Source organism: Gasterosteus aculeatus, chromosome 9, assembly GCF_964276395.1.
Source record: "Gasterosteus aculeatus chromosome 9, fGasAcu3.hap1.1, whole genome shotgun sequence".
NCBI lineage: Eukaryota > Metazoa > Chordata > Actinopteri > Perciformes > Gasterosteidae > Gasterosteus > Gasterosteus aculeatus.
In genome coordinates, this window is record NC_135696.1 from 4,952,764 (window position 1) to 4,970,618 (window position 17,855).

At 44.2% G+C, this 17,855-nt stretch overlaps 3 protein-coding genes across 4 annotated transcripts; all 3 read right to left on the reverse strand.

Moving 5' to 3' along the window:
• Nucleotides 1–1,498: 1,498 nt before the first annotated feature.
• On the reverse strand, nt 1,499–5,607 carry tspan34a (tetraspanin 34a). The gene is made up of 8 exons (XM_040187520.2): nt 5,521–5,607; nt 4,433–4,524; nt 3,677–3,892; nt 3,183–3,257; nt 2,967–3,074; nt 2,654–2,791; nt 2,468–2,560; nt 1,499–1,959 (listed from the first exon to the last, which is right to left on the reverse strand). Exons 2-8 carry the CDS (start codon nt 4,487–4,489, stop codon nt 1,903–1,905), a joined length of 744 nt encoding a protein of 247 aa, XP_040043454.2. The 5' UTR covers nt 4,490–4,524; nt 5,521–5,607; the 3' UTR covers nt 1,499–1,902.
• Nucleotides 5,608–5,916: 309 nt separating this feature from the next.
• Nucleotides 5,917–10,910, reverse strand: LOC120825727 (GTP-binding protein Rab-3D). Of its 2 annotated transcripts, none has more exons than XM_040187521.2 (5): nt 10,732–10,910; nt 8,407–8,631; nt 7,635–7,753; nt 6,769–6,893; nt 5,917–6,663 (listed from the first exon to the last, which is right to left on the reverse strand). In XM_040187521.2, exons 2-5 carry the CDS (start codon nt 8,629–8,631, stop codon nt 6,476–6,478), a joined length of 657 nt encoding a protein of 218 aa, XP_040043455.2. In that variant the 5' UTR covers nt 10,732–10,910; the 3' UTR covers nt 5,917–6,475. The 2 variants fall into 2 exon arrangements, with proteins under 2 accessions (XP_040043455.2, XP_040043456.2); XM_040187522.2 differs by having other exon boundaries at nt 8,407–8,700; nt 10,732–10,889.
• A 947-nt stretch (nt 10,911–11,857) lies between these two features.
• pld6 (phospholipase D family, member 6) lies at nt 11,858–16,567 on the reverse strand. Its single transcript, XM_040187523.2, is given in 5 exon segments — nt 11,858–12,369; nt 12,371–12,560; nt 13,791–14,020; nt 14,885–15,066; nt 16,403–16,567. Coding segments are annotated over 5 exon segments (714 nt in total). The 5' UTR covers nt 16,430–16,567; the 3' UTR covers nt 11,858–12,284.
• Nucleotides 16,568–17,855: the final 1,288 nt, after the last annotated feature.

Genomic DNA, 17,855 nt, shown 5'->3' on the forward strand with positions numbered 1-17,855 from the left:
GTCTGCCGTAAACTGCTCTGTAATGTTTAAGCAGCAATGAATATGTTGAAATTAAATTTATTTGCATGTAAAGAGTAAAGTGCCAATTAAAAGAGCTCTGAACAGAAGGCCAGACAGCATGGAACACACTCACCTTTCCATTCCTCTGTGTAATGTATTAGCAGCTCGTTGATATTATTTATAACAACACACAGACTGTTGAGGGAATAGACTTATATGAGCGGCCCGTTTGTGACTAGAGAGCATGTAAAAAACACTGTAGGCTATACTGTGAGGACATGAATTCACATTCGTTTTTCGTACCGTGTAAAATGTCTGTACTTCTTTAATCTGTGATGTACGCAAGCGAACAGCAGTTTATAAACCCATGAAAGAGTAGGATGTCAATACCCATGCAGCCCTGAGTGGCAGAGAGCACCACTAGCTCACACACTCCCTTTGGGCAAGCTAATGCTAACATTGCTAAGCTCTGCACAGTTGCATGGAGACCCGGAGTTACAAGACAGTAAGTAAGCTCAGTGCATTGGCTTATGACCAAAATATATTGATATCAATACTATGGGCTTGACCATAGTTGCTTCTAAAAAAGACAGAGCAAGATATTTATAGAACAGCTAGAAAGGCCATTTAGGTTCAGTAATGACGTGACTTTGCTGTTGTGTCTTTGCTGCGCTTGTCCGCTTGTACCCTGAGCTGCTCTGGGGGCCGTGGTTCTAACAAAATGCCTATCAGTCATGATGGTTTTGCTTTCTTTTTTTTTAGGGTTGGTAATCAAGCCGCGACCCCCCCGTTGGCCCGCGACTCTCAGTTTGGAAACCACTGCACTAACGCACACGTAGCTGCTCAATGTCGGGGAGTATCAGATCAAAATGACAGGTCGCGTCCAATCCGGATGCTGCACAGCGTAGCATGTCGTCATGATGATAAAGATCAATGTGCAGAGTCTTTAATGTAAAACACCAGCGAAAAGCATTTAGTGGCTTGAGTATTACGAACAGGCATCGGCACCTACTACCTACTTGGTCTGTCCCTCTTGTCCTCGCTGAGTGTCCTCTGCATTTCAACCACAGCCTCACCAACGTGTAGTGATTCTCACCGCCATCTGTCAGTTGAAACATCCCGCAAAAAACCACGCGACAGCGACCTGATCGAACGATTGTCTATTTCCTGGTTATCGACATGGGTCCCGTGAGGCCACGCCCACAAAACATCTGCCTCACGCACGCGAAAATAAACCAGCTAATTGGAAAAAACAGTTAGCGTCACACAGGCAGTTGCACAATGATGAATCTAACACTGAGCACTACCCTGGTAACTCTTATAACCGGAACATCATCCAGTTGAAAGGATGCTCCCTGAGGCCTCCACACGGGACTCAGAGTTTACCTTGACTTTGACCTCGAGTTGACTTGGTTGAACGCCTCACCGAGACGTTGCCAATTTGTGTAGACATTTCTTATAAATCTCTCTTCTTATAGATTTCACCCCAAAATCTGAATGATACTGTGACATTTATTATTTCAAAATGATTGAACATACAAAAATAGATTATTGCAGCATGCAGTGAGTGTGAGAGACACATTTACAAATCACACGACTTGAGCAGATCCTTTCAGTCTATCATATATTACTAACTATATGTATCAGCACTAACAATGTTCACTACTTAAAACATAAATAAATCACAGCTTGTGTACAAATGGAGTTCTGAAACTAAGAATGTTTCAGATGTATTCACTACTTATCCAGTTTAATCCTCTACATAAGTGTGTGTTTTTCTGATAATCAGTCTGTTTTGAATCCAATAAAAAAAGTCTACATATAGAAAAACTATATAGAAAACCTAAAAGTATGATTTCTCCACCAATTGGAATGACATTATCTCATTTAAAACAGGAAATATCACGCTTTGTTGCCAATATTCTTGTAGAGGACCATTGAAACCACCATGGCAGCAAGCTGTGAAGAAAGCGGTTTATCAATAAATTATAAACACAGTGTCAAGGATTTCAGATACAAGTAATTGTGGCAAATTGTCCTTGAAATATTTCCCCCAAGGTGATACTGTTAACGTTGTCTGGCATCAGACTTCCTTAGTGGCCTCAACGTCAAATACAAACAATGAGAGTCAAACTGAGTCGCTGAACTGCTCACATTGCCATTTGAGAAGTCCTTTTTAGAAAGATATTGATTAATATTGGTAAAATAGGTGTTGCAACAAGCTCTTGTTCTTATTACAGTATTTGTAGACCATTTCAGAAGGCATCTAAGTTAATTTATTGTATTTGTAAATGAGATATGTGACAGGAAGTAAACAGCTGTTGCCTAACAATGCCATTCTTTTTTTTTGGAGATGGCAATATGACAGATAAAGTGAAAAAAGTTGAAATCCATTTAATTCAAATAACACTCTATAAAAGCAACTGTAGTGCATAGCACAGAGAAAATGTCTATTTGGGAGGGATACCTCGAGAGCAGCGATTCCCAGAGCCACGGCGGCAACGACCACAGCGTTTTCCTCGATCAGCTGCAGCAGCCTTGTAAAGCAGCCATCAACCATCTGGAAGGGAATCACCAGGTTTTAGATTAGGAGCAACCGATGGTTCTGTTTCTCACAGGCGATGAGGTAAACGAGAGTAGAGTGGCCTCGTACCGAACCATGTGCTTCGTCCGTATTGCACACCAGGATGGTTTCATTGCAACATGTCATTGGGTAAAGATCTCCTCCGTTGTCATTGTAAAAAGCGGAGCCATTGAAATCTCTGTAGCTCTTGTATCCGCAGCACTTAAACTAGAAGGAAACCACAGGTGTTAGTCCCAAATCTGAACAAAGTACTGCAAAGCCACAGTGTATTCAAATAGTCAAATATCTGTTGGTGTTGGCTGAGATGTTGGATGGGAATAAAAATGTTGTATCGGGACTTTACTTCACGTAAAAGATTAATAAGTAAATAAAAATGCAGTACCTCCTCCATGGTGGCGTTCCAGAGAGAGGTGAAACGGTTGTTGCGTCCATACTCATCTTTAATGCTTGTTTTAACTTCATCCTCCAGACTGTCAAGAATCTGCTCAGCCTAAGGAGGTAACATTTGTTTCAGGTTTCTAAATCTAAAAAACTAAAATCGGATCAAGTGACAATCATTGCCAAGTGCATCCTGTTTTGGGCCTTGAGAGATACTTACCACATCCTTAAAGACGAGCAGAACCACAGCTCCCGCTACCTCGACGATGAAGATAATCAGTATTATGCTGAAGAACTGGATGGTTGTGAAAATAATAATGGATCAGGTAAAACTATTAACGTAAGGCAGCATTGTGTCTCCATAAATCCTCACCGACTGGGGAACAGGGTTGGATAAGGAGCATTTAATCAGACTGACAGCAAAACTAAAGGTAATTACTAAAATATTCATGTATGAGGGCACTCTGCTTTAAAACATGAACCTTTATAGTTGGCCAAGTTCACATTTCATGTCTCCTCGGTTCTAATTCAAAAAGAAGAGGCTATATATTTTTTGAAACTGTTATTCTGAACATACGTCATTCTACCAGACGTCAGACAATGAATACATCTTATCTTATTGAACCAGATTATTTAATACAGTACGTTGAAGTAGCTGAAAAGGTCTCGCATATTCTCGAAACGTCTTTCACTGATGCATCAAACGTCGCTCACCGTCAGCAGCATGCACCTGCTCTCCCTGACGGCGCCGCAGCAGCCCAAGAAGCCGATGAGCAGCAGCACGGCGCCCACTGCAATGAGCAGGTAGGCGACGTTGGCCAGCTGGGAGACACCAGGCGGGGCGCCATCCACGCTCTCCAGCAGACCCAGCAGAGAACCGCTGTCCACCTTCACCCACACTCCCACGCCCAGGATGCACACGCCTGCCAACTGCGTGTTGGGCGAGGAAAGAAGAGAGAGACACGGAGAAACAGTGGTCAACTCTGCAGTGCCGACGTGCAGGAAGGAGGCTTTTGTTGTCATCATCAGGAAGGAACAAACGTTAAGAATCCAAAAAAGGTTTCGTTGTAGGCCTGTAAAAAATGCCTGTTCTCTGATGAACTGTGGATGAGAGATGTGATCACCTGCGAGTGAAGTTTAGCCTGAAAATAATTTAAATTAGAAGCCCTCACTTTAATGCTGGCAGCGCCAGCCTCAACATCTTTATGGTGAGCGAGCTTGGTTTCTATCTCCTGACGATAACGTTGTCTTTAGCTTAGAGACAAGTGAGTGGTATAATTCTTCTCGTCTTTTCCTGTGTTTGTCAGCTGTGACTGAATACAGGAGGCACACAGCTAATATATTGCTGCAAAGGAGAATGTCACACAAGGCCACAGGGAAAAGCTCCCTCGTCTGTTTTCTCAGTAATTATGCCAAACAGAAGCAGAGTGACAGAAGTTGAAGAAGTAGATTCATTTTTTTGCCACTTACAAAGATGCTGCCATTGAAGACGAACATCATGAGTTTGAGAAAGCCGGAGCAACACATCTTGCCGTTTGTTTTTCCTTCGTCCTGTTATTCACCTTTTCATTGAAAAAAGAGAAGAAAACAGTTAAACTGAGCTAATTTGTGGTATAACTGGTCACACAACTGTATTTGTCTCTCACAGGACTTTGGTTAACTGCAGAACTTTGTATTCGACCTCTCATAGAAAAACGAGCGCTACGAGGATGTCTGACAACCTAAGCGAGCACCGACATGGGTCAAACGGAATTCGCTCCGGTTATTCATTAACCGCGGTAACAGGAAAAACACGAGGGGCCTGAATCTCCCTTAAATGTGGCCAGTTTGTCCCACTGACGTCCTCCCAGGGTCTCTGTCGCCGTGTGAGATAAGCCACTTGTTCATAGTCACATTTAACCGCCGTTTGGCCCGGCCTGTGAGTTATTTAAAGTATTTTCAAGCACACATTGAAATCATTCCCCTTAAAAGCCTGCTGGTTGTCACACTGCAGTATAAAAAAACAGTCATAAAACACACACACCCTTGTTCCCAACCTTGCGTGACTTTATTTCTGAGTCAGAGATGGGATCTGTTTTGTATTTATTGATCCTTGTGGCTTCCTTATTGCAACTTTACCTGTAGTATTTAGAGGGAACATACAGTTTGAAAGAGGCCATTGCTTTGATATCACGTGTTGGTTGTTTGGAATGTGTTTAATGGAAGGTCGCTTTCTCACAACTTAAAATGTCAGAGAACATTTGGGGTTTAATACACCAGCTGTCTATTTGAAATGTTTGTTTTTAATGTATATTAAGGAGAACCGAGTTGGACGATTCTGGGGTGAACTAATAATCACCGTGTAAATCACAAATGAACCCATTCAAATATGACGACAACATTAGAGCGAATAACAAGCAGGTTATCAGCTACCTGAAAGTACACATGATGGATTACGAGGGAGACATCAATGATCTAACTAAGTATTTCTCCGTCCTTAGTTGTATTACCGTAGCTGGAAAAGTCACCTTGATATTTGCATAATCTGATTCAAAGTATGAAAAGCACAAGGCTCTTACCTGTGCAGCCGTCAGGAGTGTCTGCTCAGCAAGGCTTTCACATGTCCCTTTATCCTCTCACAGGATAGATAAAAAAGTTCATGCCCTATACGTCACCGACTTTTCCTGGTGACCAAAGTCCCTTTCAAAATAGAACAGAAAACTTCCCGGCATTGAAATATATATAATATTGATCATGAACGATTTCCTGAATCCAACAGAGCTCAACAGCACAAATAAATGACTAATTCATATATTAGAACTTGAGGAGTAATTAAATTTGCTATGAAAATATCAAAACAAAACATTTGGGGAACAAATGATTTGAATGACCCTAGTTTAGTTAAATAATATATATTTAGAAAAATAATATTTACGTAATAGACTTTGTGCAAATGAAAGCCAACAGACATCTTGTATGCATCCACATCTTTTAATCCCCACATAGAGACACAATAAACCCGGCAAAGGAAATACTGAATAAGCATTAACCAGTGCAACCCCGTAATAAGAAAAATCTAAATTTAAAAGACGATATCCCTCCATCATGGTAATAACAAGACTGCACCATAAACATCACCTTTGAGGTATGCTTGAACCTTCTTCCTCAGCAGGCTAGAACCCCCGACACACATTGATGTGGTAACGAGCCACTGGTGCATTTCCGCATAGCAGCCACAAGGGGGCGACACGACACCAAACCACAGATATCCCCCACGCAACGGCTCCTGCCATTCAGGTGCATCCTCGCCTGCAACAGGTGCCGCAAACCCACTAAACAAGTAATGAAGCAGCGGCGACGTGCTACAAAAGAAAAAAAGGCACAGCTGCTCAGTACAACTCTTTGGCATCTCAGTGTAACAGTCACATTCAGCCAGTTGTGAAAAGATCAAATCAAAAAGAAGCATCCCATAAACGGCTGCAGTACCATGAATAAGTACATCTACATGATGACTTTCGGACAATTCTATTAACTTTAACAACCGCAGCCTGCCAGGCCGCTGCGGGGCGTCTCTTTCAGGCCGGCCTCATCGTGGTTGGCCAACGGAGTGGCGTCGCCGTTCACGCTCTCGTTCATCCTCTCGCAGATGACGTCCACCAGCTCGTCAAACACCTGCTTCACGTTGACGTTGTCTTTGGCGCTGGCCTCGAAGAACTGGAAGCCTACGGAGAGGGCAAGAGGCTGGGTTCAGTGTCTCCTTGCTGTGTGTGTGTGTGTGTGTGTGTGTGTGTGTGTGTGTGTGTGTGTGTGTGTGTGTGTGTGCCAACCGAGCTCTGTAGCCAGTCTTTGGGCATCTTCAGTGGGGACCTGCCGGTCTTCTTCTAAATCCAGCTTGTTGCCTACCAGCACTACTTGAGCGTTGCCCCACGAGTACGTCTTGATCTGGGTCGCCCTGGGAAACGGCAATGCAACATTCTCACACAGCGAGTTTGCAGTAGTTACTATGGAGCTGCGCTTAAGTACAGTTTGGAGGTACTTCGCTTGAATACTTCAATTTCACACAACTTTAAACTTCTACTTAGCTACATTTCTTCTATTTTGTTTTACTTCTGTCTGAGAGGGACTTAACGATTTATAATTAAAACTTACAAGAGTTTCAAATCAACTCCACTTCAAACAGCTGTGACAAATAGTTTGCTGCTTACTTATTAATGCACCGGCATCGTTCCAGCATATGACGTGTATATGGCAGGTACTAAATTGTTGTGTCTTTATAAAAACTCTAAACTATCAAATGCCAATAGATTTCTGTACTTTACTGAATTATTTATAGTGAATTCTGAAACTTTTGCATTTTTACAGAATATGATTTTACAGGGCAAACAGTGGCAGAAGAATAAAATGTTCAGATGACAGCTGTGATATGTGTAAAAATAATCAAATAATAATTCAGTTATGGTTTAGATTTGCACTTCAGCTACAGGACGTTATGTATGGTAAACACACGGGTCCAAAATAATGTGTGATTGCATTGTTTTAAGTAAAAAAAACAATACAATTACACATTATTGCAGGGGACGTCCGCTAAAACCTTCCATCTCTCCCAGCACAATGTAGGAATTCAGAATGCAAATATGCTCCTGCTGATAACGGCCGAGACGCAGGAAGGCACATGACCACCAGTCCAGCTCACCAGTCCTGCACGGCGCAGAAGGACTCCTGGCTGGTGATGTCGTACATCAGTAGAAAGCCCATGGCCCCCCTGTAGTACGCCGTGGTGATGGTCCGGTAGCGCTCCTGCCCCGCCGTGTCCTGTGAACACATGACAACCCTGAGAGAGTCCGGTGAGCACGCCGGCCTATACATATATGCTCCAGGCTTGAGCCCTCGCCCTCCATCAACATTCAGTAATAGATCTCTCCCGGGTGTCAGTCCACGCTTTGAGCACACACCCCCCCCCATTGCATTAATCTTTAATGAAGCCTGCTGTCAGGGGACGGTGTTGAACATCGACTGCCATTAGCTGGGCGGTTGTCTGCAGAGGAACAAGCTTGCTCCACGTGCATGACGGGCGCCGGCGTGCAAGAGATACCGACCGGGCAACGCGGGGAGGGGGGGGATAAACGGTCCATGTTGCGCAACAACGCCTTCAAACGCACAGCCCCCTCTGCCGCCGCCTCGGGCTGCACTCCAGGACCTCTAGACAGATTACAGCTCCGGCATTAAAGAGGCTGCAGTGTTTTGTACTTAGTGTTGCTCATATAGTGACTGTGGAGCCTACTTGAGCTCTCTCTCCCTCCGTGTGTATTTATACAAATATATATTATATTACTAAACTCTTTATCTGGTCGAACCCACTCAAGAGTTGGGCCCTGTTCAGATAAACAATGATTCTATGCTTCGACTACACCTCAGAGCAATAAGTTTATGTTTACAGCCCGTGTCTAGAAACAGTCCCAACTAACCCAGATCTGGAGCTTGACCCGCTTGTCGCTCCGGTAGATGGTCTTGACCTTGAAGTCGATGCCCACTGTGCTGACGAAGGCCGAGGTGAAGGAGTCGTCGGCGAAGCGGAACAGGAACGAGGTCTTCCCTACGCTGCTGTTGCCGATGATCAGCAGCTTGAACATGTAATCAAAGTTCTGGTCGGCCGCGTCCCTCTGCTCCGCCGCGTCTCTGGCCAGAGCCATCTGTCACACCCAGCAGGAGAGGAACGGTCACTCTCCCTGACTTTATGAGCAAGCGTGTCCAAAGGCGACCTGGATTTAAAACAGCATCTCTGTGACTAATCCCTTCATTTATTCCATGACAGAAAGGCCAAAATCCTTTGCTCTCAATGTGTGAGGATTGGTTGCTGTCGGAAAACAATTCCTGGTATTAAATGAGCAAATTAAACAGCAGAATAATCAACGGATAACGACTATGATCCTTAATCAGAAATACAACAGGAATCCGGCATAAAGAGGAGGTGCTAACAGAAGTTATTGCAGGTTCAACTTAAGTAAATTCCCGAAGCCACAAGATGAATAACGAAAGCAGCGGATTCCTTCTGTAACGGTCTCTTATTTATTTAGTTGCTCATTTAAAAGTCAGAAACCAACCCAGTCTCACAGCAAAACATGTAACAGCTACGTTGTGGAACGTGGTATTCTCACGCTTTTGGGGAGAAAGCGTGAGAATACAATGTTTCATTTGCAACTAGGTCACATGACTATCAACTTTCCCTCAGCTAAAAAGAAAATGGCGGACTGTTGGTCTATTATCTGTGAAAAACACAAAATTTTAAGCATCAGCATTTGTATGCATTTAGATGGCATTTCGAGCGAGAAGTATGCGTTATATTTTCAAAATCTTCTACCAGAGAATGTAGAAGACCTTCCGTTTATTAGTTTCTAGTGACGTAGTTGCAAGGCAATGTAAATGAATGGGCCAAAATAAAACGTAGTATTATCACAATTTTGGGGAGAAAGCGTGAGAATACCACGTTCCACAACGTAGCTATTACACGTTTTGCTGTGAGACTGTGTTCAGAAACAGTTAAATAATTTGCAAACAGTGGGATCTTTTTTACTTTGTCGTCATCTTTACTATGTAAATAACACTATTCTCTTCAAGAGTCAATGGCCAACAACTTGCAGGTTTTTGTTATTCTTGTTTGTTAAGAACTGCCTACGGTGGTGAGGGTGTGCAGCTAAAGAACTAAATAGAAACCTTTATATCCCTGGTGGGCGGGGGGAGGGGGGAGGAGGGGGCTGGTACACAATAGTCATGTGTTCAGATTGAGGAATCTCAGCAATTTGAGGATTTACACTCACGTGCCTGAAATTCATCCAATGTGATATTTGAGCAGATGCTGTTGTTGTTGCCCCCCCCAACCCATCCCTCACCCCTGATTCACAACCAGGGAGAGATCCTTCTACAGTCCCTCTCTCGATCAGTCACTCGCTGCCTGCTCTCCCGTCTCCGTCGTAAACTTATGGGCGCGGTGAATGCTGAGACACGAGCTGTGAAGAGTGGGTGGGGTGAGGGATCGGGACAATAGCCCCCCCACCCTCTGCACCTCACCCATCAACCAGTTTAAACTCACACCCATTTCTATCTCCCCTCCATCCCCCTCTCCGTCTCGTTTTCATCCACCCAAGCATCCCTGCTGTCATCATCCATCCGCATCTCACCCACCCGCTGCTTCCTCCCATCTTTCTGCATCATGAGGCTGGCTGACCCATCCGACCCCCCCCCTCCCTTCCCCTGAGTCCTGTACTCCCCCCTGATTGCTGAGATCCCAGCTCAGCAGATCCACTTCCAGGACCATAAAGAGGAGGACATGGCGGCCTGCTGCTGAATCCACTCAGCAGAACGCTGAGAATCCACGCGCCAGTGTGAAAACACGTAACACGCGTGTGTGTGTGTGTGTGTGTGACACACGTGTGTGTGTGTGTGTGTTGGGTTCTTTGGCCTCAGTAGACTAGTCATCTCGCATAGGAAGAAGAACGTCACATCAATGTAGAGGTCTGGACTGGTTGGAGGCGCAGGGCGCGCGCACCACGACACCGTTCCGCACATGGGGTCGTGCACTTGTTGACACGTGAATCAATCAAATTGTGTTTTATTTCTACAAAGCAGCCTGACGCACTGAGAACAAGATACAAATAGTTCCCTGAGAAGAGTGGCAGTAGTCCTCCGGCAGTTAACGTTTGCCTAAATTGCCCGACCAGCCCCACCGACTCGTGGCATTAATAAGTAACGTGGACGGTAACGTGGTGCCGCCGCGGCGCGCGCTTTAAACTCGCCTCGTCTTGTGGTTTGTGAGTCCGTCTCCTCCGTCCGTCCCGCAGTCTCCCTCCGCTACCGGAGAGCCGAGTGGGGCGCGCTGCCGTCGGGCTCTCTGCTCCCGGACCTCCCGGCTGTGCACGCGCCTGTCACCGGGACGGCCACTCTTTCTCTAGTCAAGTCAGCCGCGGTTACATGCACTGGATTTCCGGTAGTTAATGTCAAAATAAAGTCCGCTACTTCATCATCACTTAACGTGTTATTTATTTTGACTAAATTCATTGATTGTCTATTGTACAAACCAGTGAAAAATGCTCTCCGTTTTTAAACCGACCATTTGTACAATATAACTTACACGATTCAAGTCATAATCAATCAAACCAATCCAAAAACGATTACTTTTACGGGAATTTAAACTGCTGGGCAATAAATTATAGATGAAGTCATGAAAAATGACATTTCATACGTTTAAAATAACCCACTATCTGAATTTCCTGGAGCTATGGAACTATGTTAATCTTGCACGAGCGTTTGCCCTGCAGGACTTTTACCTCGAAATTCAAATCTCCACACTTCCGGCATTATTCGGTCCGCTGTGATACGGTTTCCAATCGTAAACTTCGGGTGCCCCTGCGGAATAATGTGCTGGAAGGCGCGGGCATTACGCACTGGTAACTCATATAAACCGCATGACTCCCAGCTGAATGGATCACTTTCACACGTGGAGGAAATACAGCAGCTGAGTCAAACGTTCCCTTTGATGCAAATAGCTGAAATATTAAGTCTCACTAAACCTAAGTGGTCCTGGCTGACCCCCATCGACTAGCATTATCCTGACTGGGAGCGCTGCAGAGGATTCATGCACACAGGCACATTAATCATGCCCAGGGCACAGCCGCTCCATTGGGGTTTTCTGTGGGTGATATTGTTAAGCTTGGAGTGCTAGCATGTTTTTTGTATCATAACGCCAGAGTCAAAGAAAATCATGTTGGTGCAGGAGAGAAATCAAACTCCGGCTGCACGCAGTGATGCAACAGACCTGCCAGAATTAGATTGTGGAACAGGGTTTTTTTATTGATGCTCGGCCAAACCTGGTCCCCCAGAGCACTGGTTTGCACAGCCAGTGAAACACAGTCATACACTAGCTGATGGTTTAGTATTTTTTATTAAAAAAAATAAAAAAAAAGGTATTAAACTCAAATACAAAGTACCAAAGATAATCTACTTTCTTCCAAAGGGAGAAAATGTAACTATATATTACATTATGACAGGAATTAGAATAATTTCTCATTAAAAACAGTATATATAACAAAAATTAACTTGACTAAAATAATCTTAGGCCTGTGCCAATAAATCAAACATGTTTTCTAAACTGCAGACTCTGGTTAATTAGGCAACTCTTCCAATATATATATATATATTTTAAAAACGGCCATAAAACTAGAACCATCTTAAACACCAACACAACCACTTTAAGTCTTCTGAACCGAGAAGTGAAAGAGTCCAAAGCTCGACTTCACAAGTCAAGATCAAATTCTGCCCATGTGTTGCGGCCCAGCATGCCTTGCCAGACTTAACGCGCATGCTTTCTACCTCCATCGCTGGATCTGGTGTCAGACTTTTGGTCACTTAACCAGAGGCCCACGGCCACACCGTTCCCACAACCTGTGGAACTCCTTGACGAAGGGTCGCACCAGGTCCGGCTCCTCGGTGACCAGCACGTTCTCCATGTTGCTCTGCACCCCCGTCAGCGTCCAGTTGAGGGAGCCGGTGAGCAGCAGCCGGCCGTCCACCAGCGCGAACTTGTGATGCATGTGAACGGAGCTGGAGTCGCACCGCGCGCAGATCCCTGATGGGGAGCAGAAGGGGGGAGAATGTTCCCCTTAAAATGTGGAGGATCTACACAGCCTGCTCTGTGTGAAGACATTAAAGGACAACTGAACGGATGGAACGCTGAAAGCGCCGATAGAGCGGCTTCTGAGCAGTCGGGTTCTGACCTAAACCTAAAGAAAACATTTCACTACTCAACCACACGGCGACATTGTTTCAACAAAAGCTCGGCAACATCAAAAATGTATTACGGTTGCATGAAAGTTTCCATCCTCTCCATAAAACCATTAGACACCGGTTCATTTTCTTCTTCTCTAGACAGAGGAAGAAATCATTAAGATTGAAAAACCTACAAATAAGCTGTAAAGTAACAACTCTAACCCTGCACTGATTTCTTACAAATGTTTATTATAATTACTTGATACGTATTTTATGCCATCAGCTTTAAAAAGTCTCGAAAGATGGAAATCAGTGATTTCTTACCAAACAATCACAGTGGCTTTTGTAGGACAACCAAGCGTTTATACGGGTAACTTTTACACTGGACTGCAGACAAAACTCAGTGAGACTTTAGACATGTAAATCCTGTTATTAAAGAAGCTATTAAAGCGTGTTTTTAGTGTTCATAGTTTTTAACAGTCAATTACTCTTCTAGAGGAACGGATCCCCTTGAACCCCCAATCGCTCTGCGTAGAATGCCTCTTTTGGCTTTTTGGAAATCGGTCTTTCAGAAATCTTTCCATTTCTGACCCCAGGACGCAGCCGGTGTGCCCCTTCTGAGGGAAAAGTAAAACGGGCGATAGTAAACCAGTCACTTTCAGTTATTTGAGGATCATAAAAATATTAAATTGAATGTTCGGCAGACCAAACAGATTAATCATGAAAACTGCAGTGGTTTGTCCCTCGTGCCAAAGCGGCTCGGCTCCCCTGACACAAGCTGTGGAAACACTTTGCCTAATGAAACTCGCAGCCCGCTTTGCCAATTTCTTACTTACTTATTTCTTACTTGACAATATACAGCGGCACTAATGTATTAAATGCAGAGGGCCGAGACAGAAAGTGAGACACAAATATTTCCCAGAGCGTGATGGCTCAGACTCATTAGAAAGGCTCGCTGTGGAAACCTCGGTTTCCTATCGTCGCCCCGTTACCCAAACAGGAGTTGCTCGGTTGCAGTGATTGTTAAAGTCACATAGTTTGCATACTTCAAAGTGATTTTTTGAAAGGTTAAGTGATGTGTGTCCCTTACCGGCCTTGCGGAGGACCCCTATCTGGGAGCCAGTGATGGCGGCGTAGTCCTTGTCGGTGAGGACTCGGACGGTGACCCCCTTAGCGTGCACCGCCAGCACGGCGCGGCACAGGTTTGCGTTGGAGAAGGCGAAGATGCACAAGTCCAGAGAGGAGGAGGCGGACATGACGTGGCGGAGAAGACGGGACAGAGAAGTCTCTGGGCCGTGGCGCAACGGGCAGATGCAGGGACTGGGGGAGACAAAGTATTTATTGCACATTATCAGCTGATCTTCGGCAGAGAGACCTAAATACCGTGCAGGATTTTTTTCCATTTGTACAGTGAAATCGTGCGGGAAAGGAAGGAAACCAACCGTGGCGATTCAATAATTCTATTCAAGCAAATATAATGCAGTTTTCAAGCTGCCAGAAATGCAAATAACAGAGTAGTTAATAATTTTATTTAAATGCGGTTACCAAAGCATCATTTTATGTGGAAAAGAAATTCAGTAGGTAAAATAAATGCCCGGGCGGCACAATGGCGTGGTGGTTAGCACTGTCGCCTCACAGCAAGAAGGTCCTGGGTTCAACTCCGCCCAGTGGCCTTTCTGTGCGGAGTCTGCATGTTCTCCCCGTGTCTGCGTGGGTTCTCTCCGGGTACTCCGGCTTCCTCCCACAGTCCAAAGACATGCTCTGGGGATCAGGTTAATTGGGGATTCTAAAATGCCCGTAAGTGTATGAATGTAAGTGTGAATGGTTGTATGTCTCTGTGTAGCCCTGCGATTGGCTGGCGACCAATCCAAGGTGTACCCTGTCTCTCGCCCGAAGTTGGCTGGGATAGACTTCAGCCCCCCCGCGACCCTGTTTGCAGGATAAGCGGTTTGATGATGGATGGATGGATGGATGAAAATAAATGCCCTGTTAAGCAAAAAATAAGTGGAGTGGATAAGGAATGGAATTTGCACTGACTAAATCCACTTAGCGAAAGCATCTCGGGGCTGTGAGTGTTCTGCATTAGGGGCCCCAATGACAATCCACTGCACAGCAGCCCAGAGGAAAACACACAACGCTTCTTTTCCTTTTGTTTACTCATTGCAGCGATAATGTTTCGCTCACCAGGCTGGCAGGGAAGAGAAGAGGTGCTGCACACAGACCACCTCCGAGGGAAAGAAGAGGACCTCGTTGAGGGTCCCGGCGGGCCGGAGGCGACGGAGGAGACGGACCAGCAGCTCCGCAACGAGAGACAGAGCCACAGCACCCAGGCAGAGAGCCCTCGCCGTCCACAACACAGACATTTTCTGCACCAGAGAAACGCACTTGAGGGACATGGATGCAGCAGAAAGCAGACCTTCTCATCTTTATGTAGGAGCAGTGAGCGTTTCTGTGGGTTTTGTTAGACGTGATGACTGACCGAGTGGATTATGGTTAAGCGGTTGGTTTTGCCAACGTGTGTTTTTAAGGTTAGGTCATTTTGCAAAATCATTATAGATTTATTTCATAAACTACTTTAATTGTTATTGACCAAAACAATAAACCAAACATAACCAGACCAGTTGAGGTCAAACCTAAAGCCATAAGAATGTTGTTAATCATGTCTAATGAACTGAAGCACTCAAGCATTTACAAACATACGATGCATTTTCTTTCACACTGACTGGAAAAGTTCTATATGAAGCGCTGACTTTCTTTAGTGGCATTTAGAAACACTGCTCTGTGGACAAAATGCTTGTTTACAGTACAAGTACAAAAGTATTGAGAGCAAGATTTACAAAAAGATTTGAGTAGTACTCACTGTGCAGAATAGGTTTCTCTTTAGAAAATAACGTTAACCAATGAATTCATGTACACAGTGCTGTAGTGGTAAAATTAGAGGTGGGTAAACTGAATTTTGTGATCATACAGACCTCGACGCGATGCGAAGCAACGCAACACAAAGCGTTGCGACTCTGTAAGGCTGTCCTGGCTATATTGCATTATGTTATCAGTAAAAGTCATATACAATCAATGACAATGAATAAATGTTAGTAATTTGTAGTTTATTAAATTTAAGAAAACAGTAAAGAAAAGTATGTCAACAAAACAAGACAATTGCCAGAGGGCCTCCCTGTCCTCCACGTCAGGTCCTGCCTTGCACAGAGGAGCCATGAACCCAAGCCTGTAAGCCAAGTGTATTTTGCTTACAGGCTACTCTACAACTTTCATGACTTCAAATAATTGATTAAGCATATAGACCTATTCAGTGAAGCAACAGCTTTGCTCCCCGCTCACGTTTTCTATGCGAGAGCAGGACATCATGAAAGTAAAAAACTAATATATTTGACTTAGACCGCGAAATTTGAAGATTCTATAGCTAAACTAAAATATTTCACTTAGCATTTCTCTTAGCTATGTCTAACTGTCTTGCACATAATCTGTTGACAATTTTTCAATGAATTAGCCTAATCTGCAGCAATATGCGTGAGGATAATTACTCATTTTATTAGGCCTATTTAGATGGGACCGGGAAGGCTGGCTTGTTACCTGCATCATCTTATTTGAAAGCACGTTATTAATAGCGTTTGTCCCTGTCTTAATGCGATGTTGTGCGAACCAAAACAACGTTTAAAAACGTGAATTTATCTTCTTTAGTCTTACTTTGTACTTGAGGCCTTTTGCAGGCATCTGTGGGAGTGGGAGCACTCGATGGTCTCTTCAAATATCGCCTGATATCCATTGCTAATTACCGGCGGTAATCCATTCCGAACAGGTAGGCAGGCAGGTTAATCCATTGGTCCCCAACCTGTACCGGTCCGTTTGGTACCGGACCGCACCACAGAAAGCGTTTTTTTTCTGGAAATGTTTTTATTTTGAAAATTGACCGGATTTTCTCCTAATTATGTGCGCGCGTCACCAGGCGTTTTTCTTGTCCTTTTATCGTGCACGACCAGCGAACACAGAGCGCGCGACCGCGAAATATTGTCTGACATGAAACCGGTCCGTGAGGTAAAAAAGGTTGGGGACCACTGGGCTGATCCACAACGTGTATGTGTTTACACACCTCCTGGATCCTGATTGGTGTCGCTGCTGCAGCCGCAAGGCACTGATTGGATGGTCACAAACCACAATACAGCGCAGATGAAAAGGATTCAGACTACGGCGTTTATATGTTCAACAATAGGAAACGTAGTCTTAGCTGTTTTAAAATTACACCAAGTTTATTTCGGATTATTCCAACGGAAGAATACAAGGCGCATGGAACTTTGAGATGCGTAAACGCTATTTCCAAAATTCCAGAGCTAAGCAAACGGCGTTTACTTGCGTTTACCCTCCACTACAGCCCTGCATGCACATAAATGATGGTTCTTTATTCCCATTGGACTAGCAATAAAACAAGAAATTGTCAAAGTGCAGAACACACAAAATCCAAAATTCCACCATTTGACGATTTATAAATACTCAACCAGCTGAAGTAAAAGCATCTCAAGCGTTGTACTCATTTAAAGTCAACGTAATGTTGCGAGAGTCCATAGCTAACCAGGCTAAATTGGTAAAATCAAGCTAGTTAATCAAGCGTTAGCAAAAATACTAATTTACGTTATACGGTGGAACCACAAGACATCAAACCAAACACCGAAGAGAAGACGAGCGCCATTTAAACCGAATTCTTCACTCAAATACGCAGAGCACATTAAAACATCAAACGGGAGCATTTTAGACAATATACCAAACCTGAGAGTTCGCTTCTGTCGCCACCGCGTGGGAACAGTGATTTAGCGATTAGCACATTTCACTGCACAGCTAATCGGCATTTCTGCACTTCCGGTTTCCTCTTCTCGGAGTTTTTGTTAGATGCTTAAAATACGCCAAGTTTAAGAGGTTTTAACATGTTTTATAGGAGTGAATACTCCTCTCGTGGTTTTTAAAGTGTGTCTTTAAAAATGTGAGTAAATGAGAGTAACTGATTGTGTTCTGGTTCTGTCGTTGTCCACGCTGTTGCAACCGTAGTGTAACCGTTAATTAACTTAGTTAGTTCGTAGCCTAAAGCTTGATTTATGCTTCTGCGTTTTCAGAGCGACGCAGACAGACAGACAGACAGACAGACGCACGC